The sequence below is a fragment of the Myodes glareolus genome, chromosome 8 (assembly GCF_982192425.1).
Source record: "Myodes glareolus chromosome 8, mMyoGla1.1, whole genome shotgun sequence".
NCBI classification, from domain to species: Eukaryota; Metazoa; Chordata; class Mammalia; order Rodentia; family Cricetidae; genus Myodes; species Myodes glareolus.
This window is the reverse complement of record NC_142033.1, coordinates 1,949,316-1,965,473: the sequence shown is the minus strand read 5'-3', so window position 1 is coordinate 1,965,473 and position 16,158 is coordinate 1,949,316. Positions and strand designations below refer to the sequence as shown.

The window sequence follows — 16,158 nt, the reverse complement described above, 5'->3', positions numbered from 1 at the left end:
CTCCATTTTATTATTTTCATTCACGTCTTCATAGTCTTTACTATATTTCTAAATCCCCACGCCCTTACCCTGGCGAGAGGTATTTTTGTCGAGACTGGCCCCTGACAGTTATTACACAGAGAAACCCTGTCTGGAAAAGCAAAATCATCCTTCCTCTTGGGTGGGTTTTTACCTTCTACTGAGATGTGCCAAGTTATAAACAGTAAGTAGCACACATGACTTATGGAGCATGTCAGAAGTGACAGCTGCTAAGGATGAACAGATGATTCTAAGAGGGTCGGGCGCTGCGGTAGGTCTTATTGTAAACAGTATACTTGAACTAGGATTTGAAGACGAGACAAGATCATAAGCTCTGTTGCCATCTGGAGAGCAAGCTTTGGACAGAAAAGCTGACGCAGGAGCCCTTCATCAGAACATGCCTGGTGGGTGTAAGGAGGACAGGGGACCAAAGTGGAAATCCGGAATCTATGCGTGGATGGTTGATACCATTGTGTAAATGGCTGCATTTACACAATCACCGCAGATGCAATACAATGCTCTTAACCTCTGAACTCTTTCTCCAGCCCCTGGAATATTAATCAAATCTAAATTTTTCCCCTCCTTTTAAAAATACTTATCACTCTGAGCAACAACGATTAAACAACTTATTAAGCCTCATTTAGGTCTGAAAACGGGGCTCCAAAAAAGAATGAATATTTTTACATACAGAGCCATTAGTGAACATCTAGGCCTTTTTCACAATTTGGACAAAATGCGGGTCACTTAGCGTTGTTGTTGTTGCTAATCAAAGTACACAAACTCCCAGAATTCTGCCTGCCTCGGCTGTGGCTGGAGGCACGGGGTCAGCACGCCCTCTTAACCTTTGGCGCAAAGTGGGGTCTGCGGCTGCGCAAAAGCCAAAGCCCAACATGCACCGCGGCGGGGGCGGCCCTGGAGCCTGGTGAAGCTCAGTGTAGCCCAGGAGGAGCGCAGCCGGCCCGGGGGTCAGGTGTGTTCGGGAGGGCGCCGGAGACCCGTCTGTCTGTCTGTCCGGCTGTCCCTCCGGCTGTGCTGCTTCCTCGGGATCCCTCGGGCTGGGCGGCAAAGGGGGGAACCCGCCCTTCCTTCCCTGGGGAGGCCTGGTGGGAAAGGGCTGCCTCCTTGTGCTTGCTTCTCGGGCCTGCCCGAGCCCTGCGCATTTATGTTTTATCTCTTTGTCTTCCTTATCTAAAGAATAAGGAATAGGAGAGTCCGTGAGGATCCCGTGGGTCCCAAGAGCTGGGAAGGTGATTTGCCGGAAGTTAATGTGCAACCTTAAACGGAGTTAAATTGAAGAACATTCTCAATCTTGGGAAAAACAAAACAAAACAGGAGCAGCAAAAGCCCAGGCCTAGGGGACATTGAGTCTACTTTTTTATCTTGTGTGCATGGGAACTCTGCCTTCGTGTATGTGAGCACCACGTGCTGGGAATTGAAGCCCCCTCCATCCCTCTAGCCCCATGGGTCCAAGTTTCATTTTCAGAAAAGGAAGTAGGCCAACTCGAGGTTAGGTGATTCGGCCAAAGTTAAGTAGCTCCGGAGTGAATGGGTTCTTGTCTTGCCTGCTAGCCTACTTTTTCCCGTGGAAATACCAAGGAAATGTTGCTTTCCTAGCCCTAGTTTCTAATCCTCAACAGTGCCTCTTTGGGAAAGTACAGACCCCGATTCTCTTCCCGCTGTCGGTGCTCAAAATCACTTCCCATTTCCCATTTTGTCTTTTCAAAACTAAGAAAGGGGTGCGAAGGGTTAAACAATGTGGCTGTTACTGATATACACACATCAGTCAGAGCTCAGAATCTAACTACAAACATTACCGTGTTGTATGCACTGTGTGGGTGTGTTACCGATGAGGGGCCATTGGCCACATTGCATTGTGTGTGGTGGGGGCAGGGAGGTGAGTTTCCCTTCTTCACCGTGTATCAAGAGCTGGGTTAGGTACGCCCGAAAAAGTCTTTGCCCGCGGAGAGCTAGTTTGTCATTCATTCATTCATGCAATAAACGAGGGCATTCTGGAGCGGCTGGTTCTAACTCAGCAGGAGGAACTTGTTAATTACCAGAGCTGTTTTAGTAGGAGACGCTGTCTTGGGAGCTGCTAACTCACCGTCACCCAAAGTGACTTTCATTTGCATAAGTCGCTTTCTAAATTTTGCTTTGAACTACTTCCATATTAGGTAACACGCAGAAGGCAAATTTAGTCGACATATAGACATGTATGGTTTAGCTGTTGAAATAAAATACACCTCTAAGAAATCTTGTTGAGAAAATACACTAAGTGTTCAATCGAGGAAGGCAAATTCTGAACAAGGCTCATTTCGCTTGGAGGGTTTGTTTGTTTGTTTGTTTGTTTGTTTTGGAGTAGACAGGATTTTTAAGGAGCTTTGAAGGAGAAGCTGACCCTTGTTTATTATTCTAAAGATTTATTATTTGGAGGCTGGAGAGATGGCTCAGCAGTTAAGAGCACTGGCCACTTTCCCAATGAACCTTTGTTCAATCCCAAGCACCCACATGGCAGTTCACAACCATCTGTAACTCCAGTTCCAGGAGGTCTGACACCCTCTTCTGGCCTCTGCGGCCACTAGGCACACCTTTGGTACGTAATCATTCATACAGGCAAAATACCCATACACATAAAATAAAACAAGTCTTTTTAAAAGATCATTTTCCATTTTGCATATGGTGTGAGTCTGTGCAGGTGTGAGCTTGTGAAGGCTGGTGCCAAAGAGACCAGAGGCATCAGATCCTCTTAGAGACAAGTCATAATTGGTTTGTAGCTACTGCTGTGACTTTGGTGACTCAAACTCAGGTCCTCTACAAGACTGCTTTCAACTGTTGAGCCACCTCTTCAGTCCTGAGTAAGCTATCTTTAGAACATTCAGATTTACATAAGTTATAAATAATGCAGAGTATGCCCGATGTAGTGGTTTCAATGAGAATGGCGTGCTTGAATGTCTGAGACCTCAAAGCCTGCCCCTAGTGAGCACTTCCTCCAACAAAGCCGCAGGGTACTGTAACAAGGCCACACCTTGCTGTGAGCCTATAGGGACCCATTTTATTCAAACCACCACAGTTTGTTTTTCCACTCAAACTGTTCTGCTCACCTTTGCCCATTTCATTGGCCTCCTCTGCCGAAATGCCCGTCAGTGAGGTTTGTTTTTAAACCTGTCCTTACTTCTGGGCAATACAGAATCCTGGCTCCTCTTTCATATTTCCTGCCTATGTCCTGCAGTCAGCTATTTCTCCAAAGAACCTAGTTTCTTTTAATGGAGAATTCTATAACAACTAGTTTGGTTGCTAGATATGTATGTTTCAAAGAAGATGGAAATTCAGAATTTCTTATAAAAAGTTAAGGACTCCTATACACTGGTCCCCTCCCATCACAAACTGGCCTTTGTCCCGTGACCCTATGAGTATGGACTTAAGAACTGTTGCCAGAAAATACTAATGCCAAAGATGTTCTGGTGTTAATACTGTGGGAAAAAAAAAAAGGGTAAAAACTCCTTTTTTCTGAGTTTTCATCTTCTATTTGTATCCTGATATTGGCAGGCTAACTCTTTGGTTTACAAATCGGATAAAACGGTTGTTGACCCGAGTCATCTTCTCTTTATGTTAGTGCTCTGGAGCAATTGCCTCTAAGTATTTCAAGAACTCTTAAGAGCAGACATGGTGATTCACACCTGTGATCTCTACTTGGAAGATCAGTGAGTTTGAGACCAACCTAGGCTGTGGGGGACCCTGATTTTAAAAAACACAATTAGTAAAACATAGGATGAGAGAAGCCAAATGTGCAGCCAGACACTTCCTTTTCTGACTTTGCTATTTAGTCTTACATTTATTCTCTCATCAAACATTTCTTCATTTCCTCGGATTGTGCCGCAGTCGGACTCTGGGCTCACCCAGCGGCAGGCCGATGGATGCGCGTGGGGGAAAGGAAAAGACGAAGTGGACAACCACCATTATTATCAGCTCATCTCTTAAGGTAAGGGGGCACTGACCATGGTCTTCAATGACAACGCTTGCAGCGCCTCGTTTAAGACAGTATCCAGTTACAGGAACAGGAAGTAATATGCTAAATGTAAGTTATGTATGTTCTGCCATCACATTCACAACCCTACTTCCTAAACGTTTGAAAGTTGGGAATGTTCTGGTGTCTTTTAGGTAGGGTCTCATTAGCTCAGGCCTCAAACTTGCTATGGAGCTGAAGACACGGAGTTTTAATCCTCCTACCTGGGCCGTCCTTCGACTGTGTACTGCGCAGTGATTACGGGTGTGTGCTGCTGTCCCGGCCCAGGGCTCTTTTATATTTCCTTAGTGCCTCTTTTTTTAAATGTCTGATTATTTATTTGTTTATTTTTACTTCTGTGCTTACTTCATTTATTTTTCTGAGACAGAGTCTCATGTAGTGATCCTAACATCCAGCTTCTATAACTGAGACGACCTTCAGCACCTGATGTCCTGGTCCTCCTGGCTACATCCCAGGTGCTGGGGATACAGGCGTGTGCTGCGTGTCATGCAGTGTATTCTGATACTCATTAGATCAGAGCCCCATGTCTGATCATCTCATCGCATCCAAAGATGTTCAATGTTTCAAATGTGCTTTTTGGTGTTATTTGCCAAAAAGATCCTAAGTAAGAGATCTTTGTGGTTTTTTGCTAAAAGAGTTGGTTACTGTAGACTTTTCTTATTATTTTCTTAAATTTTCACCTGCAAACATTTTTTTTGACTCATTATATACTAAAGATTGGGCCATGGTTTTCTCTTTTGTATTTTTGCAGAACTGAGTGGTTGTCTTTTGTAGTCCACCCTAGCCCTGTAGTTCTTATATGCATGTGTAGCTTAGAAATCAAGGCTATTGCCAGCCAGTAAATAATTACAAAGATGAAAAAAAGTAAAAAAAAAAAAGAATATTGCTAGCTGTTGTACTTTTAGAAAGGTTATATTTTTTATTTGTGATGTATAAACAAAATGAAACAAGCTTTTTTGTTGTTGTTGTTGTTTGTGGGGGGAGTGTTTTGAGACAGGGTTTCTCTGTGTAGCTCCAGCTGTCCTGGAACTCACTCTGTAGACCAAGCTGACCTCGAACTCACAGAGATCCTCCTGCCTCTGCCTCCTGAATACTGGGATTAAAGTCTACACCATCACTGCCTGGCTGATATACTCCTTTTTTAATTTTAAAGATGTGATGAGCATCTCAGGCAGTTTGGCTCTTACTTACCTACTGCATTCTTCCATATTTTTTCAGTTCTTTGCTAAAAATTTCAACATATTTCATCTCCTTGAAGATAGAAAGCATTCCTATTTTAAGGATCTGTTAGCCCAACTGTACAGATCCCCTGTGGACCCATTTTTATTAGCTATTGCTTATGGTAGTTCTCTTTCATGTAAATTTACTTCTATATATCTGGCTGGTGTGTGTGTCTGTGTATTATAATTTATATTTTAAAAATTATACAAGTAATTTGAAGTCTTTAATATATTTAGAAGAGTATGCTCTTCTACAAAGGCCTTAATTCTATAATAGAATTAAATTGATGCTGTTTGTCAGGCAAAACAGAAAACTTCATTTTAGATGAATAATGCATTAATAGAAGTCCTAAATATTACATAAGACTTTTAAAAATTGCCTTACCAAACTGGTCAGTGGCAGAGCACCTGTGCAAAGCTCCTGATTTTATTTCCAGCACTGAAAACAAATTTTACATTTATAATTCAAATTTAACTGAGTGCTGTTTATTTGCTAAATTTGGCAAACCAAGCCATACATTATTAGTTAACCTTCTGTGTATCTAGAATGGTACTAATTACGGGAGAACAGGGAAAGCAGGCACTCTGTTTTCTTCTGTGCCCTGATTGAGAAATGCTTCTCCAAGGCGCTGGAGTACTAGCAGTTGAGCGTCACTTTAATCCAGCTCCCGGACTGCAGAGGTTTGGAGCTGGCTGTGTCCCTGTGAGATCTGCTCTACTTTTGTCAACAGCTCTACCCAGCTTTCCCTCTGCCCATCTCCAATTGGCAGGTGCCCTTGGGGAAGAAATGGCCTAGATGCTGGGGTCATATCTTTGAATTTCTGTATAGATCTTGGCCTTATAATTTCTCGCTCTCCTGCTAGCTCTTTGATGCATTTGTACAGATTTGTTTTCAAACTGTCATTTTCAAGTTTCTTCAGGAGAGTTGACCTAAATTACTGAATCTGCTGTTGCTGGAAGCAGTGCACAATTTAAAAACCACACAAGAAAGGGCCATGGTTTAACTCCAGGACAAAGCCTCAGTAACATAAAATACTCTAGTTAGGAAAGAAAGTAGCATATATTTTAGACTATGCACTTAAATTATATTTTTCCAAAGGAAAATGTAAAGTCAGTTTAGGTAAGGTGTGTGTGTGTGCATGCACATGTGTGTCATGTATTTATACATGTATGTGGATGCAAATGCCTGTACACACCTTGCAGAGGCCAGAGGAGGATGTTATGTGTGCACCATCACTCAGCTGGCACATGCCTTTAATTCCAGCACTTGAGGTGAGGGGTAGAGGCAGGCAGCTTTCTGTGGTCAGCATGGTCTACAGAGAGTTCCAGGACAGCCACAGCTACACAAAGAAACACTGTCTTGAAAAACAGAAGAAAGAAAGAAAAAAAAGAGTTTTCTCTGGTTCTCTTAGTTTTTGGCTCTGTAAGACCGCTCCCTGACTTCATCTCTGTCAGGAATGGTCTCACTTCTCTGTGTCTGATGATGAATCTTTAAGAGAAACAGTGACAGACAAACCATTAAACACTTTTAATTTTGTACCAGCTGTAATAAAAATCATTTAAGGCATGTCTTATATGTTTGTGTTTCTGAAAATTCTTTCAAGAGTTATGAAATTGCAACTGCCCTAGAAAATCGAAGCCACAAGGTTCGGTACTCGGATACACTGGAAAGAGGATCGATTGTATTCTCTCTGTCTGGTATGGTATATGTGCTAATTGCCTTTACTTCCTTTTAAATATGTGGATGTACATGTTAATTTTTGAAATTCAGTAGCAATATAATAGCTTAATATGTTATCTTTTAGAGGAGTATACGGGCTGCATTTTGCCTTTGCTGCCAACTGTAGGACGTCCCTTTGGTTACGTGGGGTCTGGTAGAGGATGGGAAAGTACTTGTTTGGAACTGAGGCAAAAATAGAAAAGTCCCCTTGTCTCAAAATACATATATGTAAATTGTTAACAGAGGCCAGCAGTAGACCTTGGCCAAATTTACATACCCAAACCAATATATGATGTTTTCCCATTAGTTTTATTTGCTGGGGAAAAAAAATCATTGGAAAACTTTGTGGGAACAAATAAACGTTCTGAAATTCTAAAATTGTGGGTGAGTCATGGGCAAAGTACAGGACTAAATTAGGCTAAGAAGGTGCTGGGAATATTGAGGTGTAGCTCCATCTGTGCTTGGGAAGTAAGAGATGTCACAAGGGGGTGGAGGAAGGGAGCTGTCTCCGTCTGTGTCTGGCCGCAGTGCAGGCTGTCCAAGGCCAGGCTGGACCACACAGTGAGACCATCTCAAAATAAGAAAGAAAGAGAAGATTCTATTAGGAGGTTTACCACTCTAGCAGAGACTTTGGATGGCAAGTGCTTTCTGAGTCATCCAGAAAGACCTTCATGCTGAAAATTACCTGGGTCCAAAATCTTCCTCTTGGCTGAATAGAAAACACTCCCGAGAGAAAGAAGTCAAGTATTCTTGGTGACTTGATGTTTTAGTTATCACTTGTATGTTTAACCCTCTGACATGTCCCACAAAGAACTACTCTCTCCATGTCCTGGAGGACAGTGAGGATCAGAGAGGTCGTGTAAAGTGCACACATGCATTCAGTCACTGTGATCACACACCGCTGTCTAGTGTCTTATCTGCACATTCACGCCACAGCTAACCCAGGTCTCCCCCAGACCACTGGAATCAACTGGCCCCATCCCGGACACCAGGTATCTGTGTTCATTTACATGATTCCTGAGCTTCTAGGAAGGTTTCCAACAAAAGTTTTGAAGATTTGCTTTAAACTACCTATCTCATTGATTTTTAGCTTTTGAAAGTCAACACAGGATCTTCTGAGTTGCAGAAGGGTTAACACATGAGTGCTTACACGGTAGTGGGTGTAGGGAGGGCAGGGCTCCTTCCTGGATGCCTGTCCCTGGCTGTTTGTGTCCTTTGGAATAGCCTTTCTAATAAGACAGTAAATGTTTTCAAAAGTACTTTAGTATGAAATATATTTTGAGACAAGTTCTAACCAGGCAGTGGTAGTGCACACCTTTACTCCCAGCACTCAGAAGGCAGAGGCAAGTGAATCTCTGTGAGTTCAAGGCCAGCCTGGTCTACAGATTGAGTTCCAGGACAGGCTCTAAAGCTACACAGAGAAACCGTATCTCAAAAAACCAAGAGAGAGAGAGAGAGAGAGAGAGAGAGAGAGAGAGAGAGAGAGGGAGAGGGAGAGAGAGAGAGAAACAGAAAAGTTCTTATTATATAGTCCTGGCTGGTTCTATAGCACAGGATGGTTTTGAACTCACAACAATTCTCCTGTTCCAATGTTCCCTATGCTGAGATTGTAGGCATGCACTATCACACCTGGATTAGAAGGTTAGCTTTTAAAAGAGACCACTTTTTAATTAAAACTAGGCATCACTTTTATGTGCCCAGTGCCTTAGGTAGAAAAAAAATTACTGGGCAGTGTTTTCCCTTTAAATACTTAGAACGGTCACTCTGCTATAAAGAGCATGGCAAAGAAAGGCTTAAACCACCTTGTTATATAAGAATTATAACAACAAATTTATATGAATATGTAAATGAGTTTGGGGTCCCTGAGCTTATTGAGCTTATGAAATTCACTTTATATGACCACCTTTTATTATATTCATCTTTTCTAGGAGTTGCATTTTTATTGATGGATGCTAAGGAATGTATATCAGCTGAGGAAATATTTCTAACCAAAATTGAGAAGTTTATTAACATTCACCAAAATAGTTTTTTGGTTCTGTTTGCCCCACTGCATGGGCCTGAAGAATGGAATCTCATGTTCAGGATTCATCAGAGGTATGGACGCAGAGCACAGCCCAGGGTTTTTGTTTGTTTTGTTTACACTGCTTTGTTTACTTCAGTTCCTAACGCTTGTAGGCAGTTGAGTTTTGTTCTGCTAGAAGACAAACTTTATAACCTGCCATTTATAACCAAACAGGCAGACAAGCTGTTCCTTAGGTTTGGGTGACTAGAGTTGATAGGCCTATTCTACAAAAGCAAGCCAAAGTGAGCTCTGAATTCTGGTCACACAGCCACCTCAGACCTGTAAGGACAATGCAGGGCTTGGCAGTCCCTCCGTGTCCTGCTGTCAACAGTAAATGTGACCCCCCACTTCTTTTCAGGTTCTTGGGCAGTAACTTACGGGTTCTTCCTGTGCACAACACAGTGAATGCCGCTGACCTCATGTGCACTGTAGCTAAGGTAAGTCACCTGGGGGAAGATACTCATACACAACACAGTGAATGCCGCTGACCTCATGTGCACTGTAGCTAAGGTAAGTCACCTGGGGAAGATACTCATACACAACACAGTAAGTGCCGCTGACCTCATGTGCACTGTAGCTAAGGTAAGTCACCTGGGGAAGATACTCATACACAAACATACACGTTGGACAGAGATTTTAAGGTTTTGTTTTTAAATAAATTTTTGAGACAATTACTCCATTTCTTCCTCCCCTTGCTCCCTTAAAGCCCTCCCATGCACCCCAATTCTCTTTCAAGTTTATGGCCTTTTTCTTTAGTTGTTACATGTATGTGTTCCTAAATATATAATATAGCCTGTGCAGTCCCTTTAATGTTACCTGTATGTGTAGGATTTCAGGCTGACCACTTAGTCCTCTATAACCAGTGTGGGACTCCCCTGGAGGCTGTGCACCCCGAGCTGCCTGTAGTGCTCGCCCTGACTTGGCGTCTCATGCTCTCCCCCTTCCGTGCTAGCTCATCTACTGGCAAGATTCATAGGTGTAGCTTCTGACAATTCTAGGAGACATAGTTTCACAGCAAACTCCCACTGTCTCTTTAAAACTCTTTGGGACCCTTTCTGCAATGACTGAGCCTAGGTGCAGAAGCCACCCTGTCACTTAGTACTCGGCCCTCAGCCCTGCGTCCTCATCGAGTGTTTTCTGTGAGCTCTTGCAAAGAGAACTTTCCTGGATGAGGGGCGAGGACCAAACTTACCTGTCTACAGGACAAATGTTTAAAGTGCACTTAGGGATTGTGCTGGTTTAGAGAAGTGGTGGCTGTGGGTTCTCCAAGTTCACGACTTCACTAGTCCCAGGGAGTTGGCCAGGTTCCTAGTAGCGAATGACCTCCCTCCTGTTGACCAGGTCTTAAGTCCAGGTAGTTACTGGTTCCTGCTAAGATATGAGTGCTACTACCGCACCTTGTGTTGTCAAGTTCATGCTGGTCACTGTGGCTCACAGGCGGCATAGCTGGGGAGGACTGTTGGTTGCTTCCGTCATTTGGAAGCTTGCATGGCATCTTCTGGTATCATGAAAGCTAGTTCCTAGAAAGCTGTCAGGTCCACTCTAGCTCTGGGCCTCAATGCCCTGTGTCTGAAGTGTGTAGAGCTTTCAGCAATAGGGACTTACCTTCCACATGTGGGGCAGCCAAGGGCAACAGCCATAGCCTGTAATGTTTGGGAGTCTCTTGGACAACCCTGCCCAGCAACTCAAAAGAGGACTTCTCATGCCGAGTAATGGGGTTTTTGTTTAGATTGTTTATGGCTCTTGCAAGCATTGGCAGCCCAAGTGAGAGGATCTACGGCATGCCACCATTCCAGTAGAATGAATTTTTAAATATATGATCCTTCAGAAAGGCTGTTTCTGTAACTGCTGTTACGTGTTTACCTCTCCTTCCAGACTACCTCCAAGCCAGCCTTAGACAGCATCTGCTATAGAATGGTAACAACCAAAGCTTACATCATAGAGCAAAGCCCTGTTTGGAGAACACTCCAAAAGATAAAACTGAGTACTGATTCAATTAGTCCAAATTCAGAGTTTTGATTATAAGTGTTCTTTTAGAAAAATATCGAAATAATTAAATGTATTAAATTATAATGTCCAAATGTCTATTTAAGACCATTTATATTTAAAATCATATGTATACAATTAAACATGATTTTATTTTGGGTGTTTGGTTGAGTGATTCCTTTAATGTTTTGGAGTGTAGTTGTGTGGGACAGTGCAACTTGGGCAGATATAGGCCCTTGCTATAAACACTGGAAAAACAAAGAGAAAATAATTGGTACAGTATGTGGGTGAATAAAGCATTTTGACTACATTTTTTTGATGTTATAAAACAAATTAGTTTGTATTGAATCTTCTAAAGAAGTACTTTTTAAAAAAAATTATTTTATGTGTATGGATGTTTTGCCTGCATATGTGTGTGTGTGTGTGTGTGTGTGTCTGTGTGTCATATGGGTGCCTGGTGCCCATGGAGGTCACATCCTCTGGGAGCCATTTCTCCAGGCTCTGTAAGGTGAAGGCTATGTACTGCTCATCTTTATTTCAGAAACTGACAAGCCCCCAACTGTGTTTTTCTAGAAGTAAGTTTCTGTGTTCCTGCAAATAATTTTTTGACATTGTAAAACATACTGGAAACATCATCTTATTGATTTTTATTTACGAAGCAGAATTTTTATTTTATTCCAACATTTTCTTCAGAGGTAGACTTTGTTCTGATTTCAATGAGTTCTTCTACTCGGGCTAGAACACTTTCAATCAAGTCAAACGTGAAAAGAGCTGAATGCAGGACCTGAATGCCAAGAAAAGAGCAGTACTGTGGTCATTACTAGTCTCTTTGGGAGAGGGTCTTGTGAAGGAGCCCAGACTGGCCTCCAACTTGCAATCTTCCTGTGTCAACAGGTTCCAGGCCCACGTCCCCAAACCCAGCAGAAATTTGTGTTGTTAATGTTGTTTCTAAAACAAAGCATAGAACAGACCTCAGACTGGATGTAGCTTAAAATTTTGGGAGTTACCTTAAGCTGCATTTCAGGAGGCATAGCAGGGATTTCTTCTCCACCTACAGTCACAGAACAAACGCTTTTACACGTCGAGGCTGCTGTGAGGGAAGAAAGAACATTTCACATGTAGCCACCACAACAGCCCTCAAAGTCTCAACATGCAAACCCAGGGTCCTAAACATACTGGGCAAATGCTTTACTGCCAAGCTGATCCCCAGCTCCAACTTCCAGATTTTATTACATGTATCTATGAATTTTGTGTGTGTATATATGTGTGGCATAGTACCTGTGGGGGGGGGGACAACTAGGAGGACAACACAGGACAACTAGGAGGAGTTGGTTCTCTTCTACCACTTGGATCCCAAAGATTTAACTGAGGCTTAGGGCTTGACAAATGGCAAACACCTACTGGGTCATCTTGGCACCTTTCAGATTTTAATAACACATTTACAAGCTAATCATTGAGAATTTTAAATTGTGTCAATGAGGTAACACCTTACAGAATATTTGTTATCAACAAATAAAATTAAACACTAGAATTGTGCAATGTGAACTGATTCTTTAGAAAACAGCTTTATTGGCTAAGAGTCATTTTAACTACACAAATAAAGCTTCCATGGCCTCTCCCTTTTACATAAAATGAGCATTACTGAAATGTGATAGTTTGGGGCTGAGAGCACTTAGCAGGTTCTGACAGAACCAGGGTGTTTCCCAGCACCCACATGGAGGTTCAGAAGCACCTGCTCTATTTCCAAGTGATCCAACACCCTCTTCTGACTTCCATGGGCTCATACACACTTATGGTACACATAAATGCACACACACATAAAATAATTTTTAAAATATGACCATTTCAGAATTTGAATTTTAGACTTAATGGAAAATAAAACTACATGCTACTTACCTTGGCTGTTTTGTTGGCTGTTTTTAATTTCTGCTTCATAATGTGCTTTTGACATATTAAGTCCTATATGAAGTGGCTTTAAAAAATTATTTTCAATCTTTCCAAGTTCTGTCCATAATCCAGTCTGTTGAGAAGATTTAATGAACAAATTAGTTACTTGGTTCAGCACAGAGGACGCCTTCTGTTGATGCGCATGCGCAGCTGGGAGACTCCCAGGCTGCTCTTTAAGCCACTATCACATCAGTGATGGTGTCGGTCAGAAGTGCCCACGACAGTTGACATGTGCAGCACACTGCTCACCACTGCGCCGCTTACATAGCTACTGGTTCTGAGCTCTGTACCAGAGTGGACTGCTGACGTCCATCTCCACATCTTTCTTTAAGTAGGCCTCCTCACTGGACTTAGCAGTGTGCTTGGCCACGGGTCACATTCTAGGGATTTGTTCTCCTTCCTACTGATGGAGACTTTTAAAACCGAAATAATTTGACCAAGGTAGATGGTTACTTTAGCATTATTTTGTCATATAAGAAGTTTATATGTCAAGATCATTTACAACTGTGGTACAAAAAAGGGACAGTAATGAAGTTTTAACTGAACTTTCTTTTTTTAAAGAACAGAGATAAATACAAGATATTGTGGTCTAAGACTCCGGGTACTCTTTACACCAGAAAATAGAGTTTACAAAGGGAATTCAGTTATCCATAACCATAACAATGAGGTGGTACACTTTATAATGAGCTTATGGGGAGCCTGTGTAACAACTAATAATGATGACTCCACACGTCTTTCCCTGAATCTCTGGAGCATTCATGCATTGCTGGCAGGAATGTTAATCTGTCCAGTCACTACAGAAATTGGTGTCAAGGTTCCTCAAAAAACTACAAATAGAACATGAATCAAAGCCAGCACATGTAGCGATTCTCACACACCCAGGTTACATCCATGCTAGGTGCCCATCAACAGAGGACAGAAAGGAGAAAGTCGTGTGTATAGAATGGAGTATATCGTGTGTACACAATGGAGTATCAGTTACCATGGTCAAAGTGTGAAGTTAATCTGATGTGAAATAAGATACTCAGATCTCATATGCAGAATCCAGCTTTTTTAAAGAAAAAGACATGAAAACAGAAGAGGGACTACTTGAGAGAAGAACTAGGGGGAGAGCGGGAGGAGGCAAGAGTGTGAAAGGGGGTTCACGATGACAGACGTATTTTATGTGCACCTGTGAAAGTGTCATAATGAAATGCATTATTTGACCAAATAATATATGCTAGTAAAAAGACTTTCAAAAAACCCATCTTTTAAAACACTTCTCTTATGCTGCTGGGAAATGCAGAGGTCTAAAGAGAAACTAGACAGGAACTCAAGCTTACACCTATCAGTGCATTCAACATCTATGGACTTATCCTGGGAAAACAAACAGAGATGCACTTTATGATGATTGCACTGCAGAGGTGCCTTTAAAAACAATGTCCAATGAAGAAGAGTGCAAGAATATGTTTCCTAGTAGGAAAACAGTAAGTTGTGGTATATCCACATAATGGAAAACTACATAGACATTTTTTTCTAGAATAAATATTGAATGGAAGAAACCACTTTATATAGCATGACTTCATTCTTACTTAAGAAAGAAAAATGTGGCACCCTCACCTCCCAAGGGCTGTAATTACAGGCATGAGCCATGGCATCGAGCTAAGGGCAATAATTTATTTTAATTTGTAATCCATAACATTAAAACATTAACTAATAAAAACACCCTTCAAAATTAGGCTAAAGAAAATTTCTTTCAATGCTGTTGAGCATAATTCCAGTCTTTCCTATAATGAACTGTACTGCTTTTGGAAGCATGTGGGCGTAAAGACGCTATGGAGGTAAAAATATACTCTTTGTCTTACATGAAAGTTACCAGATCTTTTTTAAAACACAAAAGAAAAAGGCTTAAGATTTCTTTCATCTTTGATGCTAAAAAAGTAACAAGATTTTTACAGTGTTTTACAAGGATTGAACTTTTGAAGTCCTCACGATTGTCTGCCTTTCATTTCATATCCAAGTCACTGACTTAACAGTTCTGAAACCTTTTGAGTTCTGTCTTAACTATGCATTAAAACTTCATGCAGCCGGGCGGTGATAGCACACACCTTTAACCCCAGCACTTGGGAGGCAGAGGCAGGCGGATCTCTGTGAGTTCGAGGCCAGCCTGGTCTACAAGAGGTAGTTCCAGAACAGCCTCCAAAGCAACAGAGAAACCTTGTCTAGGAAAAAAACAAAACAATTCACTGCAGCCTACCCAACCCCACTAGACATTTTTACACCACAGTGAAGTAGGTTCTGGAACAGGTGGGAATCTTGCAAAGACAGAGTCAACCATAATAAAAGAAGAAATGGAGAAGGGCATGGCCATGTGCCCCCCCTTGGCCCCTTTCTCCTAACATATACCTTACTTATGAAATGGTGTCACAGAACTTTGCCCCTCCACCATCAGCCACGGCCCCGCAGAGCAGGCACCGGGGATGTCCCCCCCCCCCCCCCCCGCCAGAGTACACACCAGGGTTGTTCCCTCCCTCACCCCAATGCAGAGCACGCACCGGGGATGTCCATCTCATCTCGCCTTTTCACTGTGTGCTAAGGACTGAACCCAGGACCTCACAACAGGCAGTTATTCTGCCACTGAGCTACAACGTCACTCCTGGCACATTTTAATTTTGAATAAACAGACATTAGAAAGGATCTGAGTGAAGAGGACAAGCTAAGCAACAGCACAACTATGGCTCTATTTTAGAATGAACTTGCAATTCAAAACAAGTAACCACTATCTGAAGAAACCCAACAGTAGAGAATGTGAGCTATAAAAGTTAGAGATGGGAGCTATTCATCTATAAGAGTAAAAATGACAGGAAACTAAGTGTGGGAGAAAGCGCTGAAAATGCACAGGGAGCCCAGAGTGGGAGGACATAGGAAAGTCAAGGTTGGCTCCAACTCAAGTTGGTCAGAAAAGAGAGATTATCACTCCTCATGAATCACTTTATATCGGAATGGATTTCTTCCTGTGTGCCTTTCTGAACTTTTAGTTTTTCATCTCTTAGCACAATTAAACGGAAAAATTGGAACCGGTAGGGGTTCCTCCAAGTATCCTTCCTCAGCCCTCCCTGTCAGTGAAATCACACCTGGACGGAAGTTGTCATTTACTTGCTAACCACAGTGGCTAAATTTGCTTTTCCTTGTAACTATTGTTAGG

The 16,158-nt window shown here is 42.2% G+C and overlaps 2 protein-coding genes across 9 annotated transcripts in view; one reads left to right on the top strand and one right to left on the bottom strand.

Annotated features, from left to right (window-relative positions):
• Window positions 1–921: 921 nt before the first annotated feature.
• Window positions 922–11,187, top strand: C8H1orf146 (chromosome 8 C1orf146 homolog). 3 transcript variants are annotated; one of them, XR_015738512.1, is made up of 7 exons: window positions 922–988; window positions 3,629–3,716; window positions 3,895–3,994; window positions 6,864–6,957; window positions 8,908–9,073; window positions 9,400–9,623; window positions 10,917–11,046. XR_015738512.1 is itself a non-coding variant. In XM_048447090.3 (7 exons), the coding sequence occupies exons 2-7, from the start codon at window positions 3,679–3,681 to the stop codon at window positions 11,058–11,060; spliced, it is 621 nt and encodes a 206-aa protein (XP_048303047.3). In that variant the 5' UTR covers window positions 922–988; window positions 3,629–3,678; the 3' UTR covers window positions 11,061–11,187. The 3 variants fall into 3 exon arrangements, 2 of the variants coding, with proteins under 2 accessions (XP_048303047.3, XP_087764887.1); XM_048447090.3 differs by having other exon boundaries at window positions 9,400–9,478; window positions 10,917–11,187; XM_087908761.1 differs by lacking the exon at window positions 922–988 and having other exon boundaries at window positions 1,901–3,716; window positions 9,400–9,478; window positions 10,917–11,187.
• A 461-nt stretch (window positions 11,188–11,648) lies between these two features.
• The window catches only part of Glmn (glomulin, FKBP associated protein), a 34,138-nt gene continuing 29,628 nt past the window's right edge, over window positions 11,649–16,158 (bottom strand). For 4 of the 6 annotated variants that reach the window (XM_085691520.2, XM_048447083.3, XM_085691523.2 and 1 more), the window contains 3 exons: window positions 12,924–13,047; window positions 12,035–12,117; window positions 11,649–11,811 (listed from right to left, as the gene is read on the bottom strand). In XM_085691520.2, the coding sequence (XP_085547646.1) occupies window positions 11,695–11,811; window positions 12,035–12,117; window positions 12,924–13,047 (324 nt within the window). In that variant the 3' untranslated portion in view covers window positions 11,649–11,694. The remainder of the gene's footprint in view (window positions 11,812–12,034; window positions 12,118–12,923; window positions 13,048–16,158) is intronic. The other 2 variants (XM_085691522.2, XM_048447085.3) reach the window with 1 other exon arrangement.